This window comes from Thermomyces lanuginosus (genome assembly GCF_041956635.1).
Source record: "Thermomyces lanuginosus strain ATCC 200065 unplaced genomic scaffold VTN49scaffold_22, whole genome shotgun sequence".
Classification (NCBI taxonomy): Eukaryota; Fungi; Ascomycota; class Eurotiomycetes; order Eurotiales; family Trichocomaceae; genus Thermomyces; species Thermomyces lanuginosus.
In genome coordinates this window covers 2268602-2294032 of record NW_027192356.1, presented here as the reverse complement: position 1 = coordinate 2294032, position 25431 = coordinate 2268602, and the positions used below count along the sequence as shown (strand labels likewise).

The 25431-nt window shown below is 51.5% G+C and overlaps 11 protein-coding genes across 11 annotated transcripts; 5 read left to right on the top strand and 6 right to left on the bottom strand.

Annotated features, from left to right (window-relative positions):
* Positions 1–784: 784 nt before the first annotated feature.
* On the bottom strand, positions 785–2822 carry VTN49DRAFT_1866 (uncharacterized protein; the record flags this gene model as incomplete). Its single annotated transcript, XM_069409527.1, has 2 exons — positions 785–2003; positions 2053–2822. The coding sequence occupies 2 exons, from the start codon at positions 2820–2822 to the stop codon at positions 785–787; spliced, it is 1989 nt and encodes a 662-aa protein (XP_069270905.1).
* Positions 2823–3159: 337 nt separating this feature from the next.
* On the bottom strand, positions 3160–4865 carry VTN49DRAFT_1865 (uncharacterized protein; the record flags this gene model as incomplete). Its single annotated transcript, XM_069409526.1, has 3 exons — positions 3160–4003; positions 4065–4614; positions 4679–4865. 3 exons carry the CDS (start codon positions 4863–4865, stop codon positions 3160–3162), a joined length of 1581 nt encoding a protein of 526 aa, XP_069270904.1.
* A 409-nt stretch (positions 4866–5274) lies between these two features.
* Positions 5275–6509, bottom strand: VTN49DRAFT_1864 (uncharacterized protein; the record flags this gene model as incomplete). Its single annotated transcript, XM_069409525.1, has 4 exons — positions 5275–5567; positions 5630–6001; positions 6052–6199; positions 6270–6509. The coding sequence occupies 4 exons, from the start codon at positions 6507–6509 to the stop codon at positions 5275–5277; spliced, it is 1053 nt and encodes a 350-aa protein (XP_069270903.1).
* An 846-nt stretch (positions 6510–7355) lies between these two features.
* Positions 7356–10500, bottom strand: VTN49DRAFT_1863 (uncharacterized protein; the record flags this gene model as incomplete). The annotated part of the gene is made up of 3 exons (XM_069409524.1): positions 7356–9710; positions 9780–10003; positions 10089–10500. The coding sequence occupies 3 exons, from the start codon at positions 10498–10500 to the stop codon at positions 7356–7358; spliced, it is 2991 nt and encodes a 996-aa protein (XP_069270902.1).
* A 563-nt stretch (positions 10501–11063) lies between these two features.
* Positions 11064–11315, top strand: VTN49DRAFT_1862 (uncharacterized protein; the record flags this gene model as incomplete). The annotated part of the gene is made up of 1 exon (XM_069409523.1): positions 11064–11315. The coding sequence occupies one exon, from the start codon at positions 11064–11066 to the stop codon at positions 11313–11315; it is 252 nt and encodes an 83-aa protein (XP_069270901.1).
* Positions 11316–14882: 3567 nt separating this feature from the next.
* VTN49DRAFT_1861 (uncharacterized protein) lies at positions 14883–15144 on the top strand (the record flags this gene model as incomplete). The annotated part of the gene is made up of 2 exons (XM_069409522.1): positions 14883–14908; positions 14970–15144. 2 exons carry the CDS (start codon positions 14883–14885, stop codon positions 15142–15144), a joined length of 201 nt encoding a protein of 66 aa, XP_069270900.1.
* A 2061-nt stretch (positions 15145–17205) lies between these two features.
* VTN49DRAFT_1860 (uncharacterized protein) lies at positions 17206–18053 on the top strand (the record flags this gene model as incomplete). The annotated part of the gene is made up of 2 exons (XM_069409521.1): positions 17206–17223; positions 17295–18053. The coding sequence occupies 2 exons, from the start codon at positions 17206–17208 to the stop codon at positions 18051–18053; spliced, it is 777 nt and encodes a 258-aa protein (XP_069270899.1).
* Positions 18054–18556: 503 nt separating this feature from the next.
* VTN49DRAFT_1859 (uncharacterized protein) lies at positions 18557–19854 on the top strand (the record flags this gene model as incomplete). The annotated part of the gene is made up of 2 exons (XM_069409519.1): positions 18557–18646; positions 18736–19854. 2 exons carry the CDS (start codon positions 18557–18559, stop codon positions 19852–19854), a joined length of 1209 nt encoding a protein of 402 aa, XP_069270898.1.
* Positions 19855–20127: 273 nt separating this feature from the next.
* Positions 20128–21998, bottom strand: VTN49DRAFT_1858 (uncharacterized protein; the record flags this gene model as incomplete). Its single annotated transcript, XM_069409518.1, has 7 exons — positions 20128–20591; positions 20659–20824; positions 20877–21256; positions 21309–21377; positions 21439–21541; positions 21612–21728; positions 21792–21998. 7 exons carry the CDS (start codon positions 21996–21998, stop codon positions 20128–20130), a joined length of 1506 nt encoding a protein of 501 aa, XP_069270897.1.
* Positions 21999–22793: 795 nt separating this feature from the next.
* VTN49DRAFT_1857 (uncharacterized protein) lies at positions 22794–23372 on the top strand (the record flags this gene model as incomplete). Its single annotated transcript, XM_069409517.1, has 2 exons — positions 22794–23007; positions 23245–23372. The coding sequence occupies 2 exons, from the start codon at positions 22794–22796 to the stop codon at positions 23370–23372; spliced, it is 342 nt and encodes a 113-aa protein (XP_069270896.1).
* Positions 23373–23658: 286 nt separating this feature from the next.
* Positions 23659–25156, bottom strand: VTN49DRAFT_1856 (uncharacterized protein; the record flags this gene model as incomplete). The annotated part of the gene is made up of 5 exons (XM_069409516.1): positions 23659–23878; positions 23950–24360; positions 24413–24620; positions 24693–24929; positions 25009–25156. 5 exons carry the CDS (start codon positions 25154–25156, stop codon positions 23659–23661), a joined length of 1224 nt encoding a protein of 407 aa, XP_069270895.1.
* Positions 25157–25431: the final 275 nt, after the last annotated feature.

Here is a 25431-nt window from a genome sequence, read left to right as displayed (position 1 = left end):
CTGAACTGAGTTAAACTGTCATACAGCCGGACTGATCTGAGAAAAGCGACCAGAGTCCCAGTCTGTTGCAATTCGGCGTATTTCATCTAGAGAAAATATCCCGTTATAACGAATTTGCACGAGATTTCTTGTTCGGAGCCCGGAGTATCAGAATGCTGGGTAGCGAAATGTTCAAAATTGTGTTGGTATTGTGCAAATTCGTTATAATTGTAACATTGTCCCGACGCCCTAGTCACAGTCTGATTCGATTCTTCTAGCTCAACGTAACAGTGCCGGGCTGCTGCTACCTGACCATTTCCCAATATGTGCCATATTCCGTGATCGTTACGATCTCCGAGTGAAGAATAATGCGTCTTCCGCCTTCGATTCAGCGGTCCGTCCTGTGACTGATGGATTGAGAGTCACTCTAGAACTTTAAATGTTTGAGCTGCTCCATACAGGACTACTCAGTACTTCCAACCATTTCTGAATGGAACGTTCAGCGGATTTGACCATTCCGTCATATTCTATCTGTCTATAATAGCCGGTGTAGCTGGAGTCTCGAGACGATATATTCAAGAGGGAAGAGGAGCATGCTAGGAGCCGGAGATTTTATCGTCTTGTCGATTGACTGCAGTGGAGAGCGGCGGAAGGACAATGCAGCCGTTTGAATCGCGGGCTACCGCATAATCGGGCCGCTCCTGAAAAGTGAGGTCAATGAAGTCGGATTGTCCACCGTTCATATTCGAAGCGACGGTCAACTGGACCCAAAATCTTTTTGATAGGTGTTAGGGAGTAGTTGTGTTTATCCTTCAAAGATATTCTGATTCAATTCCACTCCCATGTCCTTGGCCATAACTTTCATCTGCCGCTCGATATCGTCCTCCATACCACCGCCCAATCCTAAAAACTGCCGGATCTTGGTGAACCAAAACACCAGATCCGACGAGAAGAGGACCAGCCGAAATACGATATGACGGTAGTAGTTCTTGATCTTCTCGCTGAGCGGCAGATCCGGCGACTCGACCAAAGCGCGCGATGCCCACATTCCTGTGATCTTGACCCGGTTGACCGGCGATCCCAGGAATTGATTGTTGGCTTGCACGATGCGCAAATTGCGCCCGATAAAGATCAGTTCCCGCGGCCATTTGGTCTCATCGCCCAGGATCTCCCGCACGGCTTTCCGAGCTGCCTGCTGCATCTCGTAGTGCCGTTGCTGCCGCTCCGCTTTGGTGAGGCCCTCCAGACCCCGCCGCGTGGAAAGATCCCCTCCACGGTACGGCCGCATCAGTGTAGCCGATGCAAAGATGTCGGGGTTGTTCACGCCCCACTGCCCGACGACCTCTTCCAGCGTCTTGTTGTCAAGGGTCAACAGCGCCTTCCAGAACCGCGCGTATTGATGGCGGAAATCAGGATTCATCTGGACGTACAACCCGTGGTCGATCAGCACGATCTCTGGCTGGCCGTTCGGCTGCCGACGGACGAAGATGTTGCCCGGATGAGGGTCGCAATGCAGCCAGCCCCAAAGAAACATCTGCGCCGAGAATAGATCGACTATGGTCGTCATTACGTCTTTCAATGACAATCCCAGACCGCCACGCTCTCTCCAGCCCTTCCAGTGAGTTCTTTCCGGCTTTATTTGCAGCGATGTCACGGCCTTGCGCGCCAGTTCTTCGCGGCTCGTACCCTTCTTGTTCGGAGGATCCAACGGTGTCCCATGAGAACCAGGACTGCCCTCGCGCCAGCCGCCTCTCCATGGCCGCGTAATCGCTTCTTTATCCCATAGTCGAACGCCCTCGATCCATTCCGCGGTCATCACCCGCTTCGAGCTCAACTCACGGTAGACCTTAGGAATGTAGACCCGATCCCGTAGTCGTGGTTCCTTGGCAATAAAGGCAGCCATTCGCTCGGAGTTATCTGCCTCGTTCTCAAAGTCTGTTTCGAGAAACAGTCGCTCGCTGACGAATGGAACCAAATTGTAGAATGGGATATCGAACCATTTGCTATAGATCCACGCCACGACCCTGCATCTGTTCAGCATGCTGCGACCGTCGCCGACAAAGAACAACTCACTTGAAGGCCCACAGATCCCACGCAACCTGTTGCGCAATTTCGCGTTTCTGGATTTTGATGGCAACTTCGCGACCATCCGCTAGACGAGCCCAATGCACCTGCGCGACACTTGCGCTAGCTCGAGCTTTTCGCTCCATGACGCCCTTTGTAGGATCACCCGTGAATGAGACCCCAAAGACCTCTTCCACGGATTTGCCAAAATCCTCCCTAATGACTCTTTCGACATCCTTCCAGTCGTTCTGTGGCGCATCATCAAACATTCGCGAGAACATTTTCTGAAACTCCGGCGGAAGAATCGCGGATTGCATGGCAATCGCCTGGCCGATCTTCAAGTACAATCCTCCATTTTGGCGGAGGAGATTCGACAAGCGCTCTGCGTTCCGCTGATGCACGGCAGCGATGGACGAGGCAAAGGGCGGATTCGGCGTGAAGTTGATTTTATAATCCAGCGCGACAAACAGTCCCAAACCAAATGTTCGCACGGTTCGAGTCAACGAGGAGGCGTAGAATTGGGTGTCGATCAAGTAGATCGTCCCCGTGGCGAGGGACAGGTAGAACAGACGGCACAGCCATTTCCGGGTCCGCGGATACGTCTTTGCGGGGACCGGCCTACCGAGCGAACTTGGAGATGGCGGTACGAAAGGTCGGAATTCCTTCGGATGGATGAATCGCCGTGTCGAGGCCCGGGTGATGGGTGTTGTCGCCGGGATGTGGTGCAATTGGGACGTGACCCGCCACATAGAGCGGCCGCACCTGGACGAAAAGACCATGGTGCGGGATTGGACGGTCAAGGGGAACCGTAAAGTTGACTGAATCCAAATCAAGCCATGAGGAATGAGGTTGAGAAGACTTCTCCGGAAGGCCCGCGTACTTTGCAGTTTGTTGCCTGCTTTATCGGATCGGCAATTTTATCAGAGTCGGAACTCCGTCATCATTTATCTCCGACCATTTCCCGATACGGATATACGTAGGGCTTTGAACCCTAATCCTGTTTCATTCTTCCATAATTGAGCAAAGACCAGCGAGGTATAGACAGTATTCCATAGATAATGTTCCTTTTTTTTACTTCACAGTTATGAGATATTAAATTGCTGAGCCGCCTCGTTCTCAGTTATCAGTTGCCGTGTACATCCTGACATGAACACCCCTTCCAGGCGTTCCTACAACGTCTGCTTTATGAAACTGCTCCTCCCATTTGCCGGCATACTCAATTCGCTCATAGCGTTGGAAGATACGGGCCACCACATAAGAGATTTCCGCAAGCGCAAAGTTTTGACCGATGCAGATGCGTGGACCGCCATTGAACGGGATATAGTGCCACGGTTTTGGCTGCCAATGTTCCCAACGCTCAGGCGAGAAGACAGCTGGGTCAGCAAAGTGCTCGGATGTCGGGGGGTATAGGTCCTTTCGTCGTTGCATCGCGAGAGTCGAGTAGACAACGGCGTCACCCTTCAGAACGGGCAAAGGTTGGTCCCCATTCGGACCACCGCCCGTTGGAAGAGTCGTGTCATTCAATGCAAAACGAATGTTGAACGGAACGGCAGGATAGAGACGGAGAGTCTCATTTACGGTGTTTTTCAGATATGTCATGTTCTTGAGATCCTCGTACGTAGGACGCCGTGTGGGGCCAAGAGTATCCAAGATCTCCCGCCGAAGCTTTGCCACAATCTCGGGATAGTGGGAGATCTCATACATCAGCCAGGATAGTGTCGCCGCAGTAGTGTCTCGACCGGCAATAAGCACGGCAACGATCTGATCTCGAATGACCTTCGGATCGCGCGTGAAACCGGCAAGCGCATGGAGGAACGTGAACGATTTCTCGGATCGGTTAAGCTTCTCGAGCTCCTCCGGAGGCAGGGCTAATACTTGGTGGACAAATGGAACAACAAAGTCATCGATGACCTTGATTCCACGATAGTATGCCTTTTTGTTGAGAAATGGGCTGATTGGTCTGCGCGTGGTTCAGGAATAAATTCTCTCAATATTGGCCATGGAGGGGAAAGAACACTTACTCCATCACCGTCATCGTCATCTGAATCCGCTGCACTTCGGAAAACGCTTTCACGAATTCAGTTTGTGGATTTTCCAAGCTGTGTATTCCGTGACCGAGCAAGAACTCGGTCGTCGCATCGAGCGTCAAACGATAGAAAAGATCCATTATGTCAAACTCCTGGCCAGGTTCCGGGAAAAGATTCATCATGGTCTGTGTACAACGCTCAAAGATTTCCAAGTCGGAAATGCGATCCTTGACAAACATGGGCCGAAGCAACTGCCTGCTGTTGCTCCACAGCTTGCCGTCGGTGGTAAAAATGCTATCGCCCAAAAAGGGGCGCCAGAGATTATGGAAGCGTTCACCCTTGCCATAGTCGGCAAAGTTCCCGGCCAAAACGGCCTTGATATGGGCCGGCTCCCTAGTCAGGATGACGCGGGAGCGTCCGGTAAAGTTGCTCTCGACGCAATTGGGACATGCTGGGGTGCCAAAACGGTCTATGATGTTGTTCATATGGTCAAGGAGGCGGTCTTCCAGATGTGCCCGGCCGGCTTTCAGGATAAAGTGGATGTCTGTTCATGATGATCTCGGTCAATTACTGACATTATTCGAACACCAGGATGAGATGATCCAAACCTCGAATTGGCAGTATCGGTCCACTCGGAAGACGAGGTGCGTGAAATCCTCCATGCCATTTGCTCAGTCGATAGTTGTAGAGTGCCAACCGAACGAATCTGATCAAAGAGAGGAATATAATCAAGTAGAGGACACCATAAACTGGCGTCAGGAGTGTGAACTCATACATTTTTTGATTGGCGATCATGGTGGTTTGCAAGGGACATGGCCTTCATCCTACTATGGATGACGACCACACTCGACGAAGCGTCGATCATATATGTCAGCAACCCTCCAGCTGAATTCCAACCCACGTGAAGACTTGCCGAGGCTGTCAACTTTAGTGTCTTAAGCGACAGTTGATCCATGTCCACCCTCTCGGATTCTGAACATCCGATCGTTGGCTATATCGTGGAGAAAAAGGACGCTAACCCCGCATTGAAATCGAAGCTACTGGTGACATACGGATCCCCATACCATTGTTAGGCGATTGGTGGAATTTGAAGAAATTTCGCTTCTTCTGGTATACTTGTAAGAGAAAGTCAACAGTGCAGTCAGTCAGAACAACAACTGATTGGTCAATGATGCAGTCCCCTTTTACCTCGGAATTCTGCACATTAGATCACAAATCGGGTCCCAACAGAGCATGGAAACATTTGACCATTCATCTTCCTCTCAATCGCGAACTTTGCTCTCCATCCCGTACAGTGCCCCGGAACCAGAACTGCCGGATCTAGTCTCCAGAGATCGCGCACAGTACTTTCAACCACCGATTCGTCGCTCATAGAGAGATGAAAACCGCCCACGACAGCGTATACAGGCACTTTACCTCCGACAAGATCAATGGCATGCCTGGTGGTATTGACGACGCCGGCATGGCTACAGCCAGTGAAAACAACCAACCCTTTATCTGGAGTTCGGGAAAATTTAGACAGGGTCAATAGGCATGCGGGGGGACTCCCGTCAGCGTACCTTTAACTTTACATGCTAGTAGACGTTCATCTGCGATCTTCTCATCAGAGATCCACTCGTTGTCTTCCTTGATGTATCGGACTGCGGACTGCAATCCTGTTTCATATGATGTCGTCCTCGGGATTTCCCCAGAAATTAAGAACATGTCATCCAAAACCGTATGGGCCTGATTATGCTTCTGGACCGTCGCCCCGGCCGCAGTGATCTCATCAAAGGTCGGGTCCGCCTCAAGGGAGATGACCTTGTCGCCGAAGACGAAGCCCCTATAATCAGGTCGATCAGGGTGCAGGTCGACAATGATATCGTGATCACTACAATCGCCGTTCTTTTCTTTTGCTTCCTTGATCATGCGGATAGCTCGAAGCATGCCCCCTAAGCCAGTTCTAGTAGACACCATGGAACCCTCCAGAGCATGATCCTACCGGAATGATCGCGATGCCAGTGCGACAATTGAATTACATCAACCTTGGAGAGATCAACCCCTAGACGGTGAGCATTTCTCTCCCAGACATCCTCTTCTGGGCCAGTATCAAACAGGATTGTCCGCTTAGTGTCATCTTTAGCAGCAGTCTACCACGTAGTAGAAAGCACCAATCAGTCGCCCGGCTCACGTCAAGAAGCATCAAGACCGGAGACATACCACCATCAAGGAAAGTCCATGAGCCGAGCAACACAGATGATCCAATGGGATCTCAACGACGGTGTTATCCGCGGAACCCCGCTCTCCCTGCACAATGCGCTTGCCCGTCTGCATGGCAACGAGCGGCAAAGGGCCGCCAATGACCTGGACCGTGTCCGGGGGTGCAGGAGACATGGGATCTAGCTCATTGTCGACGATGACTGTCACCTCCAGGGAATCGACTTCGACGAGTGAATCCATCGTTTTCAAGCAGTGGTAGTATTCCTGTTCTCTGTAGCAAGAAATGATTGTCGAACAATTAAAGAATGGTGTTTGGAATTGTTGGGCCTTGTACTCCAATAAGTACTCCAGAAACAACGCGGGTTGATGGAAGTGCCTGTCTCGACGATGCTTAAGAGAAAGCGGAACGCTCGGCTGGAGGAGATGATATCACCACCGGCTCTGGTCTCGCGTGTGTATCTACATCAACGTGGGTTGGCGAATGGGCGCTTCTTGATGTTGCTGACTCAAGAGAAAGCGGAGGGCTCGGCTGGAGTCGGTGATATCACTACCGACTCTAGTTTCAAGAGTGCATCTACACAGTAGTTGCCAGTTACAACTTTGTATTAAATGCTGCGGTATGCTTAGCGGCAGGAGATTTATTAAACCAAAGTCCATCTAAAAGGAACCCTCTATTGCTTATGGTATGCATGCTTACAGTTTCCATGCCCGATAAGTGGGCTCAGGGATTCTAGTTCACCCACAAGCTCGATGATCAAACGGAGTCAAATCAATTGAAGTCATCATTGCTCCAGTCTTATTTAGCTACCATGAAAGGTCCAGAATCTTTCTCTAACATGTGTTGATATTGATATACAACACCAAGTCTATATAAACATGTAACGACACGACTCCAGTGCGTCCATGGGTGCTGGCCGGGTTGGGCTGTCTACACGAAGAAAAACGAAAGAGAAGAAGAAAAAAAAAAGAATCAAAAACACACAGAAAATAAAAAGGGAAATGAAAAAGAAGGTATTAAAAACAGGGAATCAATACCACAAATCCAGACCCCCAACCCCCTCACGCCGGGTATCACATCGTTCGTGTTCATTCATCATCTTCCTCTTCAGGCGCACGAGTCGTGAGAACGTATCTCGACTTGCCCGTGTGCTCTTCCCGCTCATGCTCAATGGCCAGCTTCGACAGGTGGCCAATGAGGTTCTCAATCTGGGTGTCGGCCTTGGAGCGCTTGGCACGGCCAAGGTTGTCCAGCCACGGGATGTTCGTGAGCAGGGCATAGATCATGGCGATAATAATGGTGACACCCAGAGAGTAGCCCCACACAACGACGACGGTGACAATGCTGGTCGGGCCATCCGAGAACTCGTACGAGGCCGGAGGGCTGGTCCGCGGCGGGTAACCACCAGACAACCAACCGAAAACGCAGAACAGGGTAGCGAGGACATCGACGAGCAGAATGGCACCCACCAGCTGCCACGACGGGTAGGTCTTGCCACCACGGGTCACGAAGATCAGCCAGTTCTCAGTCAGGGCAACCTCAAGGAAGATGATTTCCTGCGGGTGACCCCAGTTCTGGATGATACCACCGTTCGACAGGAACATGCTGCCACGGATGATCCAGGTGCCGACGGCAAGCAGGACACCCAGGACGACCGAGACGACCCAGATCTTCGGCAGCTGCCACTCGACTGGACGCTGCTCGTAGTGGGCGTTGTCGTAGGCAACAGCGATGGTAGCAACGTCAGCGAACAGGGCAATGAAGACGACCAGATCGGCACGCAGGGTCTCGTTGATGATGATCATGGACGTCACCAGGTAGATCTCCAGGTGCAAGCAAAGGGCGATACGGTACTGAATGTAGGCCTTCATGCGCTGGAAGATCTGGCGGGCAACCTTGATGGCATCGACGATGGTGGACAGACCAGGAGCAAGGAAGACGATATCAGCGGCAGCCTGGGCAGCCTCGGTAGCACCCTCGACGGCGATACCGCAGTCGGACTTCTTCAGCGAAGGGGCATCGTTGACACCGTCACCAGTCATGGCAGTCAGGTGGCCACGCTGCTGCAGCATCTCGACGACCTGGTACTTGTGCTCCGGGAAGACCTCGGCGAAACCATCGGCACGCTCCACAAGATCGTGCACGCGAGAGCCGGTCAGACCACCGTGGATGAGACGCTCCGAGTTGTAGACCTTGGTGCCGAGCGCGAGCATCTTGCAGGTTTCCTTGGCAATCGCGATGGCATCACCAGTCAACATCTTGACGGACAGACCGAGGTTCTGGGCCTCAGTGATGGTGTGGGCGGTATCCTCACGCGGAGGGTCGAACATCGGGTACATGCCCAGCAGCTGCCAGGGCTCACCCTCCTTCTGGACGGCGACACCGAGCGAGCGGAAACCACGGCGGGCGAACTCGGCGGCCTTCTCGCGGTAGAGACGAGCCTCCTCCTCAGAGCACTGCGTAAGGTTGAGGATGGCCTTGGGAGCACCCTTGGCGCAAGTGTAGCGAACGCCATCGCAGGTGCAGACGGTGGTGATGCGCTTGGAGACGGGGTCGAAGGGAGTGAACTTCTCGGTGACCCAGTTGCGGGAGAGAATCTCGCGGGCCTTGGGGTAGCGGCGCAGAGTCAGGATGGTGACCTTGTCGATGGGGTCGAGGTTCTTGACGTTGTGGGACGAGGCAATGGCGGCCACGGCGAACATCCAGTTGACGTCGACACCCTCGGCAACGTACGGCTCCCGAATGGACAGCTGGTTGGCCGTCAGGGTACCAGTCTTGTCCGAGCACAGCACATCGACACCGGCGAGCGACTCGATAGCGGTGAGCTTCTGCACAATGGCCTTCTGCTTGGCCAGGTAGGCCGCACCGACAGCGAGGGTCGTGGTGGTGACGACGGGCAGACCGACAGGGACACCAATGATGAACAGAATCAGGGTGTAGTGGAGCAGATCGTTGTCCGAGTCCTCGGGGGTCGGCAGGGCGATGCGCAGGTTGCGGAAGAAACCGCCAATCCAGGCCGCAAGAATCCAGAACATGACGAGAACCAGCAGCGTCGTACCAATGGAGTTCATGATGGCCTTGAAGTGACCCTGATCCTTGGCACCCTGCACCAGCGAGGCAGTCTTTCCGACGAACGAATGCTTGGCCGTCGCGGTGACAATGGCGAACGCCTTGCCGCGCTTGCAGCCGGTGGTGTAGTAGCAGGTGTCACCCATGTACTTGTCGACGGCGAGGGACTCGCCCGTGATGGCCGACTGGTCCACAGCAACGAGAGAGACGCCAGTGTGATGCTCGACATCATCATTCTCGTCATCCTTCTCCTTCAGGGAGTCGTCGCCGAGAGTAGCCATGTACTCCTTGTAGCGCTCGAAGTTCTCCGGCTTATCGTAGGCGCAGATCAGGCGCACATCCGCGGGCACAACCTGGCCTTCCTCCAGGACGACCTGTAAGGGGGAAAATAATTAGCTTTCTTTGATTGCATGCGAATGGGACACAGCAATCGATTGACATACGATATCACCGACGACCAGCTCACGAGCGAGAATCTCCTTCTCGGCGCCATCACGGATGACGGTCGCACGCATGGCGATATCACCCTTGAGCGAAGCGACGACATCGGCAGCCTGCTTCTCCTGGTACCAACCGACGATGGCGTTGAGCATCAAAATACCGATGATGACACCGAAATCGATCCAATCTCGCAGACCAGCGGCCAGGATAACCGCCAATTCCATGACTGGTGAGAGGGGGCGGGGGAACCAAGGGTCAGCGACGGGCCGTGCCATTGGAGCCTGGGATGGCTCCGCTCGGGCGCTACTCACCATAGAGAATGGGACCACGGAAGTAACCGATGAACTGGAGGAGCATGTTCTGGTGCTCGGTCTCCAGCTCGTTCCAGCCCGTCTTCTTGCGGCGCGGCTCAATGTCGCTCGAGCGCAGACCGGTGCGGATGTCCGTCTCCAGCCACTCCTCCGGCGCAACGAAGGTGCCATCGGTGCCGTATCCATCATCCTTCTTCTTCCAGAAGGCCCAGGAACTCTTCTTCTTTTGGCTCTGGAGGGCCTCGCCAGCGCTCGAGGTCGAGCCCCGACGGCGGTCGCGGGCGGTGGAAATGTAGCGGTTCAGGGCGGTGTACTCATCGAGGTTGGCGTAGTCATCGTTGGGGTCGGCATTGCTGCGGCTGCGATCGCCATTCTCCACGTCGGGAGCATAGGAGATCCTCCGCTCCGCCATTGTTGCTGTTGGTGTGGTGGCTCACCAACCGAAGCGGGAACTGAGCAAAGGAGGGGGGGGGATTGAACCGAACGACACACGCGGTAGCAAAATGGCGGAATTGGATGGGATCTGCTGTGCTTACTAGAAGAAAGAAAGAAAAGAAAGGAAGAGAGAAGAGGGGAGAGGTGGAATGGCCAAGGGGGGGCAGGGCTCAGGTATTTAAAACAGAGCAACCCAAGAGCAGCAGTGGGAGGAGTGGCACCCCAGGAGGAGCTTTGCTTCTGCTGCTGGTGCTGCTTGGGACTGTTTTTTTTCTTCGTTTTCCCTAGCTTACCCGATTTAGGCATGTGCGAATTTTGACAAGAGGCAAGATCCGTAAAAAACAGGTCCCGATCCGGTATAGTGGCGGGCTTCCGATGTTTTGCGTTGTTTTTTGGCCATGCTTTTTGCGCTGCGATTCGATCGGCCCTAGTGCCGACTCCGAGGCGAGTGAATTTACCAGATTACATCCATCAGCATACGGGGCGTCCCAGTTCTCCACTGAACCAACGCTAAACCCTCCTGGACTGCGGTGGCTCTCGATGACTGGCATGACGAGCAGTTCCGTGGATGACGTGCCGGTAATTTCGCAGATTTTGCATTTCCTGGCCCTTGGGGGGAAAAGGGCTCCAATCTGCGGCCGCCACTATCCTTGGACCATTGGGCCAAATCATGGTGATAGCGTGCAATCTGCAGGCATTGGCGGCGCTGTTGCTGGCTATCAGCAATTCCGCCATCTCCCGGCCGGCGGCACCCAGCCGGGGTTCTACGTCTCTACTCCGTCTAGTCGATAGTCGTCGGGTAGCGTCAATGGATGCCATTGATGAAATGACGAAATACCTCATTATTCCGGGGCGGCATCCAAGCCGATCGACGGCTTGGGGTATCTCCTGTTGCATGAATGACCGCGGCGTCGATCCGGAGAACGCCGTATTATTCTCCTAACCTAGCTATTCTTGTCTAGTTCGGAACTCTGTTCGGAAAACCGTGCGCCAGATGATGTCGAGTGCACTCTATGATCGGAGGACTCCGGGCTGGAATCTACTCTGCATGGCATGGCATGCCATCCGTTCTTGGGTCGATTCGGAGTCATGCATTCAGGAGTCAGGAGACAGGAGCGGTGATCTCACGGTCAGATGCCGGCTCAGCAGCGTTCTGGAAAGTTGGAGCTCTCGCCTCTGGCAGAACCGGCTGGGACATGCCGACAGGCCCGACTGTGCCGAGCCCCGATGTGGGATGGCCGTCAAAATCACGCCGTTTGCAAAAAGAAAAAAAAAAAAATAGCAAAGTTTTCATTGTTCTCGCATTGCATCGATTCAAAAATGGGGCTCTTCTGCTTAGTCAGCACGGGAACCAATGATCACGTCTGTTTTGAATCGCAGGCGCCGCCATTGGCCAATCAACGCCCACTGCACGGGGGATTGCTTGGCGCAACTTGGCCGCTTGGCAGAATTTCCTTTCCTGTATTTTGTCTACAAACGAAACGAGGGTAACTTACCGGTAATTTGAAATACCCAGTCGCGTCCCTGCCCTGCCCCGACATTATCGGTGGTTCAAGCTCCAGCACATCCACTCTCGCCCTCTCCATCCGGGGCGTTCTGGGCCAGCCCAATCAGGACTAGTGTACGGTTACTGATGAGAAGTGCCTGTTCGTGGCAAGCTCCCACGAAGGCCCGCTGGGGGAAAAGTGTGTGCGCGATTTTCTTTCTCCGAGGTGTGATGTGCCCCTGTGCCGCGATAGCCCCCATAATTCACCTCGGTTCAGCTCCTTCACCGGGCTCAATCGCTTTGCGACGGAGTTCCTTGCGGCACTACGAGTATTTGCATAACTACTTGTAGCTTAGCTACTTATTGCATCCCTTCTGGAGTCTTCTCCGTAACTCCGTCCAACAGTCTACACGACACGACACTACACGGCAAAGGTCCAAAGGATCGATCGCAACTCCGGACTAGTGCCTGGCTTCGATGTCTGCGAGGCTGCGTCTGTCCAAGTTGAGACCCCTCACGTCAGAGGCGTATGGGCGCGATTTCTATATTTGATCGCCGCTGGGACTGCATTATGATGTCGGTCGCTAAACCGGACCGACTTCCAACTGTCATGTTGCAGCTGGAATTTGTCGACAAGGCAAGGTACAGAGGCACAGCGACAGACGGAGACCCGTGTGATTGGAGATGAGATCGGCGCATGACCCAATAAACTCGCCGAAGGCTACGATGTAGGTTGTTATACATAACTTTTGTGCTCTTCGCATCTAGAGATGACATGTATCCCTCGTACTCGTGACTCGTCTTTTGGCGGAGAACTCGAGTTCAGGGGATCAGATGGAGATGGATCGTCGAGCTGTATACTCCATAGTCCGGATGGAGCACCATCCATCCGGCTCGACCTACCAAATGTGATTCGTACGAAATGCCCCAGAACAATATCAAAAGTTCGACCTTCTCCGTTCTGGCTCCCGGTTGATGTCTGGATTTTCCGTGCGGTCAGGGTCAATCCCTCGTTTTGCTGTCGTGGGAAGATTTCCGAATGCATCTGCCATCACCTGCGCTCTGCCACCTACCCAGTCCAGCCGAAGCGCCCAAAATGCAAGCCTACGGAAAGGATTGCAATGTCCCAGTGCGTCGTATGTCGTACCGTTTGCCGAGACGAATGATCTACGTAGAGTTACATACCAGCGGGCAAATTTAGGGGCCCAATTGCTGTCACCTTGAATCTGGTTGTCCATTCACACACCCTCACGATCGCTTCGCTGTCCGAAGCGTCGGAGCAGTAGGAATGCACTCCGTAGAATGTCCACGGCCACGGCAAACGTTGATCGGCTAAAGCTGGAAGACGACAGGCATACACCTGGGCAAACTCCGACCCTTTTTCCACGGGGACTCGGACTCGGCAGCGCAGAGAGAGGAAGCTTACAGCTGTCCCGCCTGCGTGCCGCATTCCGAATTTTTCTAGAAATCAGACCGAACCATGTCTCATCCGGAGTCACCGAACCTAATTATGGATTGGACTGTATCCACGTTTACACGCTTGCATTGCTGCAACTCACCGTTGGCCGTTTCCACCCGATCCACACGCCGGACAGGGCAACAGGAACCCTCACGGGCTCTTTTCGCTTCCCCCCCCCCCAAGGGCAACGCCCGGCGTCGCCCGTGAGGATTCACTCGGGCCGATTGCTGCAATCAATTTTTTTTGTGTCCCGAAAAAAAAAAAAAATTCCCATGACATCATCGGGACACCGAGTCACCAAGAGAGTATATTTTTTTTTTTTTTGCTGGAATTTTGTCCAAACTTGCCACTTGATAAGATCGATTTTGTTACGTGTCACCTCGTGTAATTTCGCACACCCCGCGTCATTTTTGCTGTAGGGCTGCAGCCACGCCCATTCTTCTTTGGGAATTCCGGAAGTTTTTCCGTCCCGATTAGCCGCCTTCCCCGCCAAATCAATGCGCACACCGCTCAGGCATGAACAACTCCATCACGACCAAAGCGCACGCTTCTAGAATTCAGGAACAGTCTCTTTCTCCATACTGCTGATGCCGGCCGGACCGGGCCGGATGACTAATGACTCGAGTCTCAAAATCTGGATAAAAAAAAAGGCTATGGACGAACGAGGTTGGGAGGATGTTAGCCGCGAAGCGTTAATTTAATTGACTATGGCACTAATGCCAGTTGTCCACATCCGAAGCTGCCGAAGCCAATCTCCAATCTCGGATTCTCGGTTCGGCGAAGCTAACTGACCAAGGCAGCATGATAATATATCAATAATTGGGCAACCAGCGGCAGCTAGCTCGTGAATCACAAACGGAGCATTGACACTTGACCGTGCAATTCAGCTAACTCAGCTACTGTACGAACAGTACGATCAAGAAGCCTGGTCTGGCTACAAAACATCCGAAAAAAGGACGGAGTACTCCGTAGAGAGCGAAGCATATTGAGTAGGCTAGCGCATGGAACGAACCCTAGAACAGAAACAAGCGCGATGCAGCCTTATGAAAGCTGCGGGCCGCGCAACGCTGGGGATTCCGCATTGGAGCCCATACACCCCGGTGCTGTATTTAGTCTACTGATGTGGAAGTGAGTCTGCGTCTGTCTGATCCATCTGTCGTTGTCTTGGAGCACGAGCCTCTCAATCTGCCATGGGAGTCGTGCCGTGTACGAATTTGCGACGGATTACGTCCTCCTCTTCAAGGACTGAGACTTTGAGTACGAGTGCAGCTTCTAAATTAAGTGAAGGGTCTTGATATGGCAGCCTCTTGCTGGAGATCCGCTGCCAGCCTGACGGAAGAGATGAAACGGCTGCAGCTTGCAGATAGATGACGTCATCGGGAATTTCTCATCTCGACTTCTGGAGGCGAAGACAATGTCAAAAACGATGTTATGTTGGAGGTAAATTACCTTGCATCCGTTGCTTTCGGGCGAAAACGTTGATCGATTTTGACGCGCGCAGTGACGTCGAATTGGCCGGAAAGCAGTGCAAACTCCGTATTGCTTACGACAATCCTGCACGACGACGTACCTCATCGAGGCTCAGGCATATCTATGCGGATCCCCCGCAGATCGGTGTTCACAACTCTCCGAACAGGAATACTGACCCGTACTCCTCCTCGTACTTCGCCTCATGATCTGATCATACCGCACGTGTTGGATTTCCAATATTGGCGATCTGTCGCAAGGTGAGGCTTTGCAACGTTGCCAAGACAAAACTATTAGATCCTTCCGCTCTGAAAGGTAAGCGGGAGACTCCTGGAAGAGACTCAAGTATTGGAAATATGTAGGGGAGCAGGATTATGCACCGAAGGCACAGCATTTTGTCTTGGTGATGAGCAGTTCGCAGCGAATGCCGACAGCCTGTGAAAGCTGCTGTGATTGTGATGCGCAAAAGCCCAGAATTGCCAAGCCGACGAGGCTGAGTTATATACAGTAAATCCCACTGGAAGAAACTCTGTCGAGAACGACGGAAGAGGAAGATCCTCCGTACGAGCCTGGGTTACCCCTTTTTTTTTTCCTCCCTTTTCTCTGCGACACTCCGTTCGCCAATTCGCTTCAGCCCTCAATAGCCGAATACCAACCCACACCAAGAATTACTTACCGCCCTAAGCGCACCACAAGGAGTCCACTTGCAACCGTTGAAGGGCCCTGAAGGCTCGTACTGTGTGCCTGCGCTCGTGGGGTTCATTACAATTCCAATAGCTTCCCCAAGCCAAGATCAACTGAACCCCTTACTTGGCCCCTTTTGAAATCGAGCTTGGCAGCTCGCAAGGGCAGTCTGGGCATCCTGATCGTCTGAGTCAGGGTCCGTTTTGCTCTCGGTTCCTCCCCAATCCTACCAACGTCGGGCACAACTGGAGAACGCGTACAATCAGTGCACTCCAACGCTGAGATTCGCTCATCTTCAACTCTGATTTTGAGTCAAATCGATCTGCTCACAGCCTCACCGCATTCCTGGTCCGAGTTCAATCCAATTCCTCTCTCACATGTTAGGCTGCCTTCGTTCTCGGCTGCCGATCACAATTCCCGTTACGCGGTTCTGTTATCATACTTTTTTGATATGCGTCTTAATTGTAAAGAGAATTGTGTAATGGCAAATTTGGTTCTCGAATTGAAGGAGCACAGTAACAGGAGTACTCGTATGTCATACTGGTCGATTGATACGCTGCATACTTGAATGTTTGAGAAGCGGTGAATACGCCAGTCTCGCTTGTTCGGGGTATCCTTACTCGTGGGAGATCACAATGTTGCCATTGACTAGGCTGGTCTATCGATATCGATATGCTGTTGTGTGTACAGATGTTTTGGTATGAACCCATGAACTATACCTACACTTTATTTATTCCTCGCCAACGGTGATGACAGCGATAGATTCACGAGAGTTCACCATCATAATGTCAACTTGCTGGACCATTCTGCTGACCGATCCTATAGACTTCAGTATCGTGGATCTTTGTGAGATGATTGACATCCCTTTCTTCCGAAAACGAACAGACGACGCGGCATTCAAGCGAGGTCATATGTACAAAGTGAATAGTAACGAACCATCTCGGTTCTCCGTCACATCTATCAAACAGACCACATTGTCCAAAGGCCCTCGCGCAACTTGCAAACGACTCGATTTCGATTCAGTGGGCTGTTCCCCAGACATCAACAATTTGCTCTTAGCATACCAGCTATGCGCGTGGCGCGATGGGTTGTCTGACATGGATGACCTCGTGGAATGATGCCAAGAAGGTTCTTGAATCAAAAAAATTCTGGCGGACACGAAGTCTTGCATTGCCATCGGGTAGTTCCTCGATGGGTCGGCACCCTCGCTCATGTGCGGCCGTGGGTCACGGATGTCCTTCGAACCAAGGTATGACTTCAGAGCTTATGAAAGAACCTTGGTTGATCAGTTCGAATGCACTAGAAATGAGCCGGTAATCAAAACCTTGGCAAATTCGCCATGGTACGCAAATAACAACAGTCTGTATATCTCATCAACGCCGCTTTAATCGCTGTGGCGCTGGTATATGGCGGGTGTCAAGTTTTGCTCAAGTACACTTCGGCAAGCGCCACTGATTAGTCAGGGTTAGATATTCATCATCATTAGGGACATCCAGCCCGCTTCGAGGCAGTAAGTCTCTCGCCTGTCTGGTGTGAACGTTGAGCAGGATTTCCGTTCAGCTGTTCCAGACCCTCTGGGCCATCCCATGGCTACCGCAGCTGCAGTTTCGGCAAGCACTCATGCCTTCCACAAGAAAAAGTCGCGACTGACGTATCCGGAAACGTGGCAACGCAGGATCCCAGATCAAGGAGCATCATCAACGTCGGGCAATTCTCTATCGTCCGTAAGATCAACAATAAAATCATTCGCAAGGAGCCCAAGGATAAAACCGATCCAGCCAACCTTCATGCACTCAAAATCGAAGAGCAGATATACATTCATCTCGGTCGGCACGAGCGGATTGCGCGGTACATTGACTGTCACGGCGACCATTTAGACCTCTATCACGAGAAGAATGGGGACCTGCAGTTGTACCTTGCGAAACATAAAACGACTGAAAAGTACCGGTGCCGCGTTGCGCGACAAGCGATTGAAGCGGTGCAGTATATTCACCATCGAGATGTCATCCACGCGGATCTTGCCGCGAAACAATTCTTGGTCGACAAAGCACTAAATGTTAGGCTGTCGGACTTTGGTGGTTCATCCTTGCATGGGTCAGAGGCGATGGTTCGGGAAACAGTGACACATTTCTTGCCTCGTGACATAGACGCTCCGTGTACGGTCCAGAGTGACATCTTTGCGCTTGGCTCAACTCTATATGAGATCTTTGTTGGTAAACTGCCGTATCAAGGAATCGATGAAGAAGAGATCAGTCGACTCTATTCGCAAGGAATCTTCCCGTCCCTCGAAGCAGTGTGCGAGGGCTGGAGACGGGTCATTGACAAGTGTTGGAGACAGCACTATCAGTCTGCAGATGAGGCACTGCAAGATGCACCGGCAAAGCCATCGCAATCCCTTCTTCACCAAGTTCGGCATCATCTCATCGCATTGTAACCTCCGTCATGTACACGTGCACAAACGTCGTGGGTACCCTTGCCAGGGACTCACGCCAAAGTCTACCAATGTGTGATTGTCACACTGAGACATCCATTGTGATTGAATTGGCATGTCCCTTTTGGCAAGGGTCCGGCTGTACGAATACGAAGCCGGCAACGCTCGTGAAGTGCATTGCCTGCTGAAAAAAAAAAAAAAAACGGTCGACTGGAACAGGAAGTATGCCCCTTATCCGAAGGCTTTACTTGATTAGGTGTAGCGCGTCCAGGGGTACGGTATCTATCAGCTGTCACCCAGTCCCTGAAGAGGAGTTGAGTTTCTTGGAAGTTTCTTGGTGCTGCAAATCCCTTCCCATCCCGACTCACCAAGCACTTGCACGGTTCGTGTTAGAGTGGTTCACTGATCACTCCCCCTAAAATTGCTAATCATGACTCCATATGACCGACTGTCCTCAAGAGAAGTGCGATCTGCTGTTGTTTACTTGGGAATGATATGGTATTGGCATGGAAAAATCGTCGGCCCATCGTGAGACGCGAAGATATCACCGAAAATCTCGCCATGGCTGCGCGCAGTGCAAACAACGTCATATCAAGGTATGCATGCTCGTCAAATTTTCATTTAACATTGGCTTTTTTTTTCGGCACAAACGCGATGGGCAACAGTGCTGATTTTGACAACCCAGTGTGACGAGAAGAAGCCTCGCTGCGGGAACTGTGTGCAGAGTCAACGCACATGCAGCTTCCTCAGCTTAACGCCCGTCGTCCCAATGGAGCATCGAGATCAAGCTCCCTCTCGGCACACTGCGGCGAGAACCGAGTATCCGATTATAGCTCCATCCCCCGTATTTAGACTCCTAGATCTCTCCATGCTGCACCATTTCACAGTCCATACCAGCCAGAGCCTCTCAACCCGGCCAGAGGTTCAAAAAACTTGGGGGACCGTAGTCGTACGGTTGTCATTCTCGCATCAATATCTGCTTCATGGTATCCTAGCCGTGGCTGCTCTCCATGCGGCTTTCACCGGTGGTGTTGAAGAAGACCCTCGGCAGCTGCTTAACTACGCCGCTGAACATCAGGCCATTTCCTTGAGCTCATACCAGTCAGCAATCGCCTCGTCAGCATCTTCACAGTGTGACGCACTCTTTGCCCTTTCGATTCTCATCTTCATTTCGGCCATTGCCTTGATGTGTGACGATTACAACATGTCGGATCCGACCGCATTGGACACGAAATGGATCCGCCTCGCTCGAGGAATTCAGACGGTGGCATTCGCACACGCGGAATCCATCAGGAATGGCGTCATGGCACCAGTGCTTGATGGGCATATTTTCGATGATTACGTCGAACACTCTTCGCGGGCTAATTCTACTAACGGCCCGGAGCACCTCCGCCGACTTGACGCCCTCTGGACCACTGAACGGAGCAGCGACTTGGAAGAGAACGAAGCGGCCATATACACGCAAACTCTCAACCTTCTCCGAGGGGCGTATTCGTTACTCAGGTGTCATCTCGGCTGGGATCCATCTAGCAACTTCCCCTTGACTGGCTCGATGGATGCTGATCGCGCCGTGATTTTTCTTTGGATACTCCATATTTCCGACGAATATGTCGAACTCCTCGAGCGGCATCGCCCTGTGGCGCTGATCATCCTTGCTCATTACGCGTCGCTCTTGGCCAGGTGCAATGGTGCTTGGTGGTTCGTCGGCAGTGCTCCGATAATAATCAAGAGAGTGCAATCGATACTCTCCGCTGAATACCACAAATGGATCGAGGAACCTTTGACGTTCATACAACGAAAATGACTGCTTCGTCAGGGAATTGGAGGTAGCCACCTTCTATCCCGGTTCATACATCCAATACAGCCATCTTCACTCATCGCATGGGTTATACGGATAGAGCCCAGGAGCTCCACGCTAATAAGTAATTGATAATTCATATCTTCATTTTTCGTCCATTAAGCAATGCTGCTCTGCGGGGGAAAAAAAAAGATAAAAAAGAAAAATAAAGCTAAACAGATCCTCCCAATCTATCATGAACAACCAGTCGAAACCATTCCAGATCTCTACACATGAACATCAAACAACGACAAAGGAAGAAGACATGGATGCTCCATAGAGAGACACCTCCTCTGCACGACGCCGTACCAAAATCTTAACTCCTGGCCGGGCACGGTAGTACCATTTTATGCTGATCGGGCTAAGATTTTCATTTGGATCAACCAGCTTGAAGTCATACTTCAACAGAATGTGGGCCAGCACCAGTTTCGCCATTTCCGCCGCGAAGAACCGGCCGGGACAGGCGAGCTTGCCGTGACCGAACCCCAGATGGTTGGGACCCGTGGAGACGAGATGCACCTGGTTCGCCTTGGAAGGGTCCTCCTCCGCCATGCGGAGAAACCGGTAGCCGTCAAATTTTTCGGGGTTGTCGTAGTAGGCTTCGTCAAAGTGCCAAAGGGTGGGAATGCCGAGGGATGTGCCTTTGGGGATGAAGAGACCGTCTTTGAGAACAATGTCCGATGTGGCTACGCGCCGCATCATCACTTTCCTTGTTGATTAGTTTCATTTTAAATCAAAGGGAAGAGAAAAAAAAAAAAAGAATGAGCTCACATGTTGACGCTGGCTTCAGCCGCTGACTCTCCTTGAGCACGCTGTCCATCAACTTGAACTTGCGTATCGCGTTACGATTCAACCCTCCTTCCGCACTGACCACGGAGATGATCTCTTCCCTCAGGTGCCTAATGAGCTCGGGGTGTCTGCAGAGGTCGTAGATGACCTGCGTAAGAAAATCCGTGCTCGTATGGAGGGCACCAAACGCAAGGCCCAACTGGATCAGGGTATGAATCAGGGTTCAACCCTTTGTAGATCTCTGTGGTCCATTGGATCGCATCTTGATAATTAGCTCCATCAGTACCGAGCTTCCGGTTGACGAATTCGCGCTGTTCAAGTTCCTGCTGAATGATCCGGTACGCTGCTGCCATTTGCTGACGAAGTGCTTTGACCTGCGGAATGAACCAGTGCACGAGAGGACGGAGAAATTTGGGGAACTTCCTGAGGGCTGCCGCACCGAAAGCGAGGTTGATCACGTACTCGACGGGGATGCGCAGCCATTCGGGGTTGCGGCAGAGATCCTTTCCAAGGAAGACTCGTCCAGACACCCGTGCAACAATGTGAGCCATGGACGTTCTCATCACGATTTCATGCCATTCTGTGGACGTCAGCCTTGTTTGTTCTCTTTTATAAGGAATGGGCCAACATACTAGGATTATCAGTCCAGAAATCTCGCAACGTCAATGCGGCTTCTTCGTTCAGGTCACTTGTGTACTTGGCTGCAAGACGGACATGTCAGCAAAACTAGGCAGTGTCTGCATTAAAAGGCTGACAACTCACCCAAGTCCTTGGTCAATTTGACGCGAATAAGTTCATAGCCTTTCTCGGCGTGCTTCAGGTGATAGTCAAAGACATTAAAGCCAGGGAGATGGCCGAAGTAGTCCTGGAGTTAAGAAATTAGCTTGTTTACGCCCACATACAAATTAGAGCTAGAGAGAGAAGAGGCCCTTTACCGAGTAGAGAATTCGGGCATGATCTAAACGAGGATCGTTCTTAATTTCCTGAGCATATTCCGGGCTCAGAATCAAAGTCGGTTCCGCGTCCGTTTCCAGGATGAAAGCTTTGGGATACTGGGAGTCCTAATCAGCACATGTGGAAGAAAAAGAGAGCTCTACATTTACAATGTGGCTCACCTTCTCGAAGCCTTCGGCCACGAATTTGACAGCATTTTGAGCAAGGTTGTTCGTGCCATTGCCATTCTTGTAGATGGGGACTGGGGGAAATGGAGGTTGCTGTGATTTATACCACAACGTCGCAAGGAAAGAGACGACTGCAAGGACCAGAATCCAGGACGTCCACTCCAGCCAGAATGGATCAACGAGAAGGAGGGATTGCAGCATGATCGACGTGACAGTCAGACCAGACAGACAGTGCAAAGAGGTTCTGAGATATTCAGGGCTTTCAACTTGATATCTGTATCAGGATACAGCAGAACGGGTGCGAAGCAGGCCCTAAAGGCAATGGATAACTGATCAGTTACCAGCCTCGGGATCCTGATGAGAACCTACGTACACACAGCGCTGGTCAAAATCAGGCTGAACAATGTCAAGCCGGAGCTGTTGCCTTATGAAGAAGCATCCGAAAACCCTTTGGGCATTGAAATTCTTTGTGAGTGACATGACTCGAGCCACAAGGCAAGAATATATATAGTAGAAGATTCCATTGTGACAATTCAACCATATGGACGGCATTCATCGTCAAGCGCCAGCTTCGAATCATCAGCCCTGCGCTATATTAACGGGGTATTCCACCAGCCTTCGAAACTACCGGCCCTCAGACAGGGCAACGGGTTCTGTCGTTCAGGTTTCCATTTACGGTAACCTACCATGTGTGCTGGTCAAGGAATGTACTTGGACACTGTAGCTCATTGATCATAACAATATATGTTCATCTACTTGGCGTGTTCTGAATGATTCGATTCCCAATGGAATCTGATCATTCTGGGGTAATGGCCCGACGATCTGATAAAGATCCAACCACTCGGTTAGATCCGCACAGGTCCAAACCTACGTTCTGATTGACGTTTGTTTATTGTGACAGCGGACATCTTGCAGCGGGCTTGAACCGAGAAGCCACTCGGTACTTGCGGCTCGAGGAAAGCATTTTCTTGAAAAGGAAGAGAGACCGATTCGACAATGGCTGCAAGGGTGGTGGCCTACTACCGGACAAAGCACTCTGTAGGCAGAGAGCAGGATGCGCCCTACGTCAACTATTCGCCTTGGCGGCTCAAGACCGGACGCCATCACGGACTTCGCGCGTATAGTTTGACCGAGAGACCGAACTGGGATCTGCAGGGACTTGAACCTTCAGAGGCGAACACCTTTGTCCAGCAATACCTTGGTAATAACCGTGAGTCCGGTCGGAACAAAAGTCTATTCGAAGTAGGCTAGATAGAGTTCGTTCAAGCAGTGCGATTTCTTTCAGTGATGCCCATTGAGGCTTGATTCGCCGTATCACAAACATGATGCTGCAGGAAATGCTGCATACAATGACGGAGTTTCTCCTGCTACGAATTAGTAATAGAACCTGGACTCGACGGATGAGGATCGGTACTATATTGATTTTATGCAGCGAGCTGAGGGTTAGGCACTATACAAAACGGCAAGAACAACGAGCTGATTCGGTTTGACAAATCAACAATGTGTTTTGGAGGACTTCGCTACCGGAAGCTCCGAATACATCTACTGATGATGCGGACTCAAACGAAGAGCTAAACTCGAAATTGAAAATACGAGAAGAGATGTGATTGGCGTAGGGCTGAAGTGGCTGAAGTCCCTGAACGGATGTTGAGTTAAATTAATTAAAGGTTACATACCTAAAACGTTTCGCCCTGTTCCAGAGTCTCGGCAAGAAGGCCCTTAAGCCAGTTGGCCCCTAACCCTAAACAGCTGTTGCACAATGAGGCCTGGAACAACTAGGAGGTGGGTTAGCATTCACCATCCTGTTCCTAAATAATGCTATTTCCATAGTTGGGCGAAGGGGCCAAATCTATCGGTCGCTTTAATCATGATATTTCCTCAGACTATGTGCAATCATACACATTCCCTCATCATCGAGTCCTTTTCTTCGCCGGCTCTCGCATACTTGATGGAACCACAGAGGGCGACAATCTTCATAATTAAACCAACTGTGCGTGAACAAATTAGGCTGACAGGCCTGACAGCTGGGGAGATTCGGACAATTAATATATGGCGGATGCTCGTATCCAATATCTCGGAACCTAAAGTATTAAAAATACTCACCACGTGAGTACGAAATCTCTCTTTTGTGTGATCAAAGGACGGAACTGACCAATGGATCTTTTCATTATCTAGAAACAGGCCAAGAGCAACACTATGCACCGGCGCGTCACCCCATCGCTCATAGAAAAAGCCACCCGTGCGGTCTAGATGCTCGAAAAACTGCTCGTAGGCTTCGCTTCGCCAAAAATCCAAGTCGCCAATCTCGAAGTTGCTCCAGAAATGGCATGTGCTATATCCATTGGCCTCGTCGTAACGTCCTGGACGCCGCTTGCGATCAGTCAGCCAGAGCAAGGAATTGTCTCGGCTGAGATACTGCGGATTTGCGTCGAGAAAGGACTGCGTGACGGGCCACAGCGACCGGACCGACTTGGGGTCGTCGTAAACATTGATGGTGAACCCGTAGGTCTTGTTGTACTCTTCCATGAACTTGAAGACGTCATAATCAATGTCGCAGTAGAATCTTGATTCGCCTCGTCAGGGAGGTTCCATCCAGCAGCGATACTCCCACTTACTTGACATCCGGCTCCACCCGCCAATAATATTTGATGCCTTTCAACGCCGGGTGTTTATAGAAGAAGCCTGAATTCCAACGACACATTTGATGGTAACTGAGCTTGTCGGCGTACTGCACACCTTGGGCGCGCATCTCATGGAGCGATTCTTCGAGTTTGTTGTGATCGATCCAGTCGGGGACGTTCCAATGCTCCGGCGGAATGAGCTCTGAAAGTGTTTTCAAACATTAATATCTCGGTATGTATGAACCTTTTGTTGCAAGGCATTCTGGATATTCACCATAGTGGCACTCCCCATTAGTTTCCTTCCGTGTACGTCGCTTGAACTCGTCCGTAAACGGCTCATTGTTGAAGAAAATCCACGAATAATTGAACTTTGAGTTGAAGGACCGTTCAAGCTCGCGCATCGACTGAATGATACCGTCGAGTTCTTCGTTCCGGACAAGCGATATAATCGACGCGTTTGCTCGGACATAAGCCGCGCCCTTGGGATGATGCAGCAATGGCTTTTTGAAAGCTGCATAAACGTCGATCCTTTATCAGCTTCAAAACTGCCAAAGTTCGCGGTTTGCTGGAAAAAAAAAAAAAACCAATACGCAGATTCACACGCACAATGGCCCGATCTCCCTCGGACATGTTCCAAGCTTCATCAAAGTATGTAAAGTACACTACCGCCATGGTGATCAACATGGAGACGCTGAATAGCGGTGGTCGAAGCCATCTTGGAATGCAAATGGCGGACATTGAGCCAATGACTATATGCTCAGAAAGCACGCAAACGACGGGGGCTTTTTGGAAGAAATGATTCAAAAATGACAAAGGCATTCAAGCCATGATTCAAATTGGCAGCTTAAAGGAGTACTTGTACAAGCTCCCCCTTCAGGTCGTAAGTAACTGTTTCTTCGCGGAGAAGAAGTAGAATCAAAGAGGTATCCCGCCCTGAGGATGGATATCGATCAATCAAATGTTTCATTCTCTGTCTAGCTTCTCCAGCTCCATCTATTCCTTATTTCTGACCA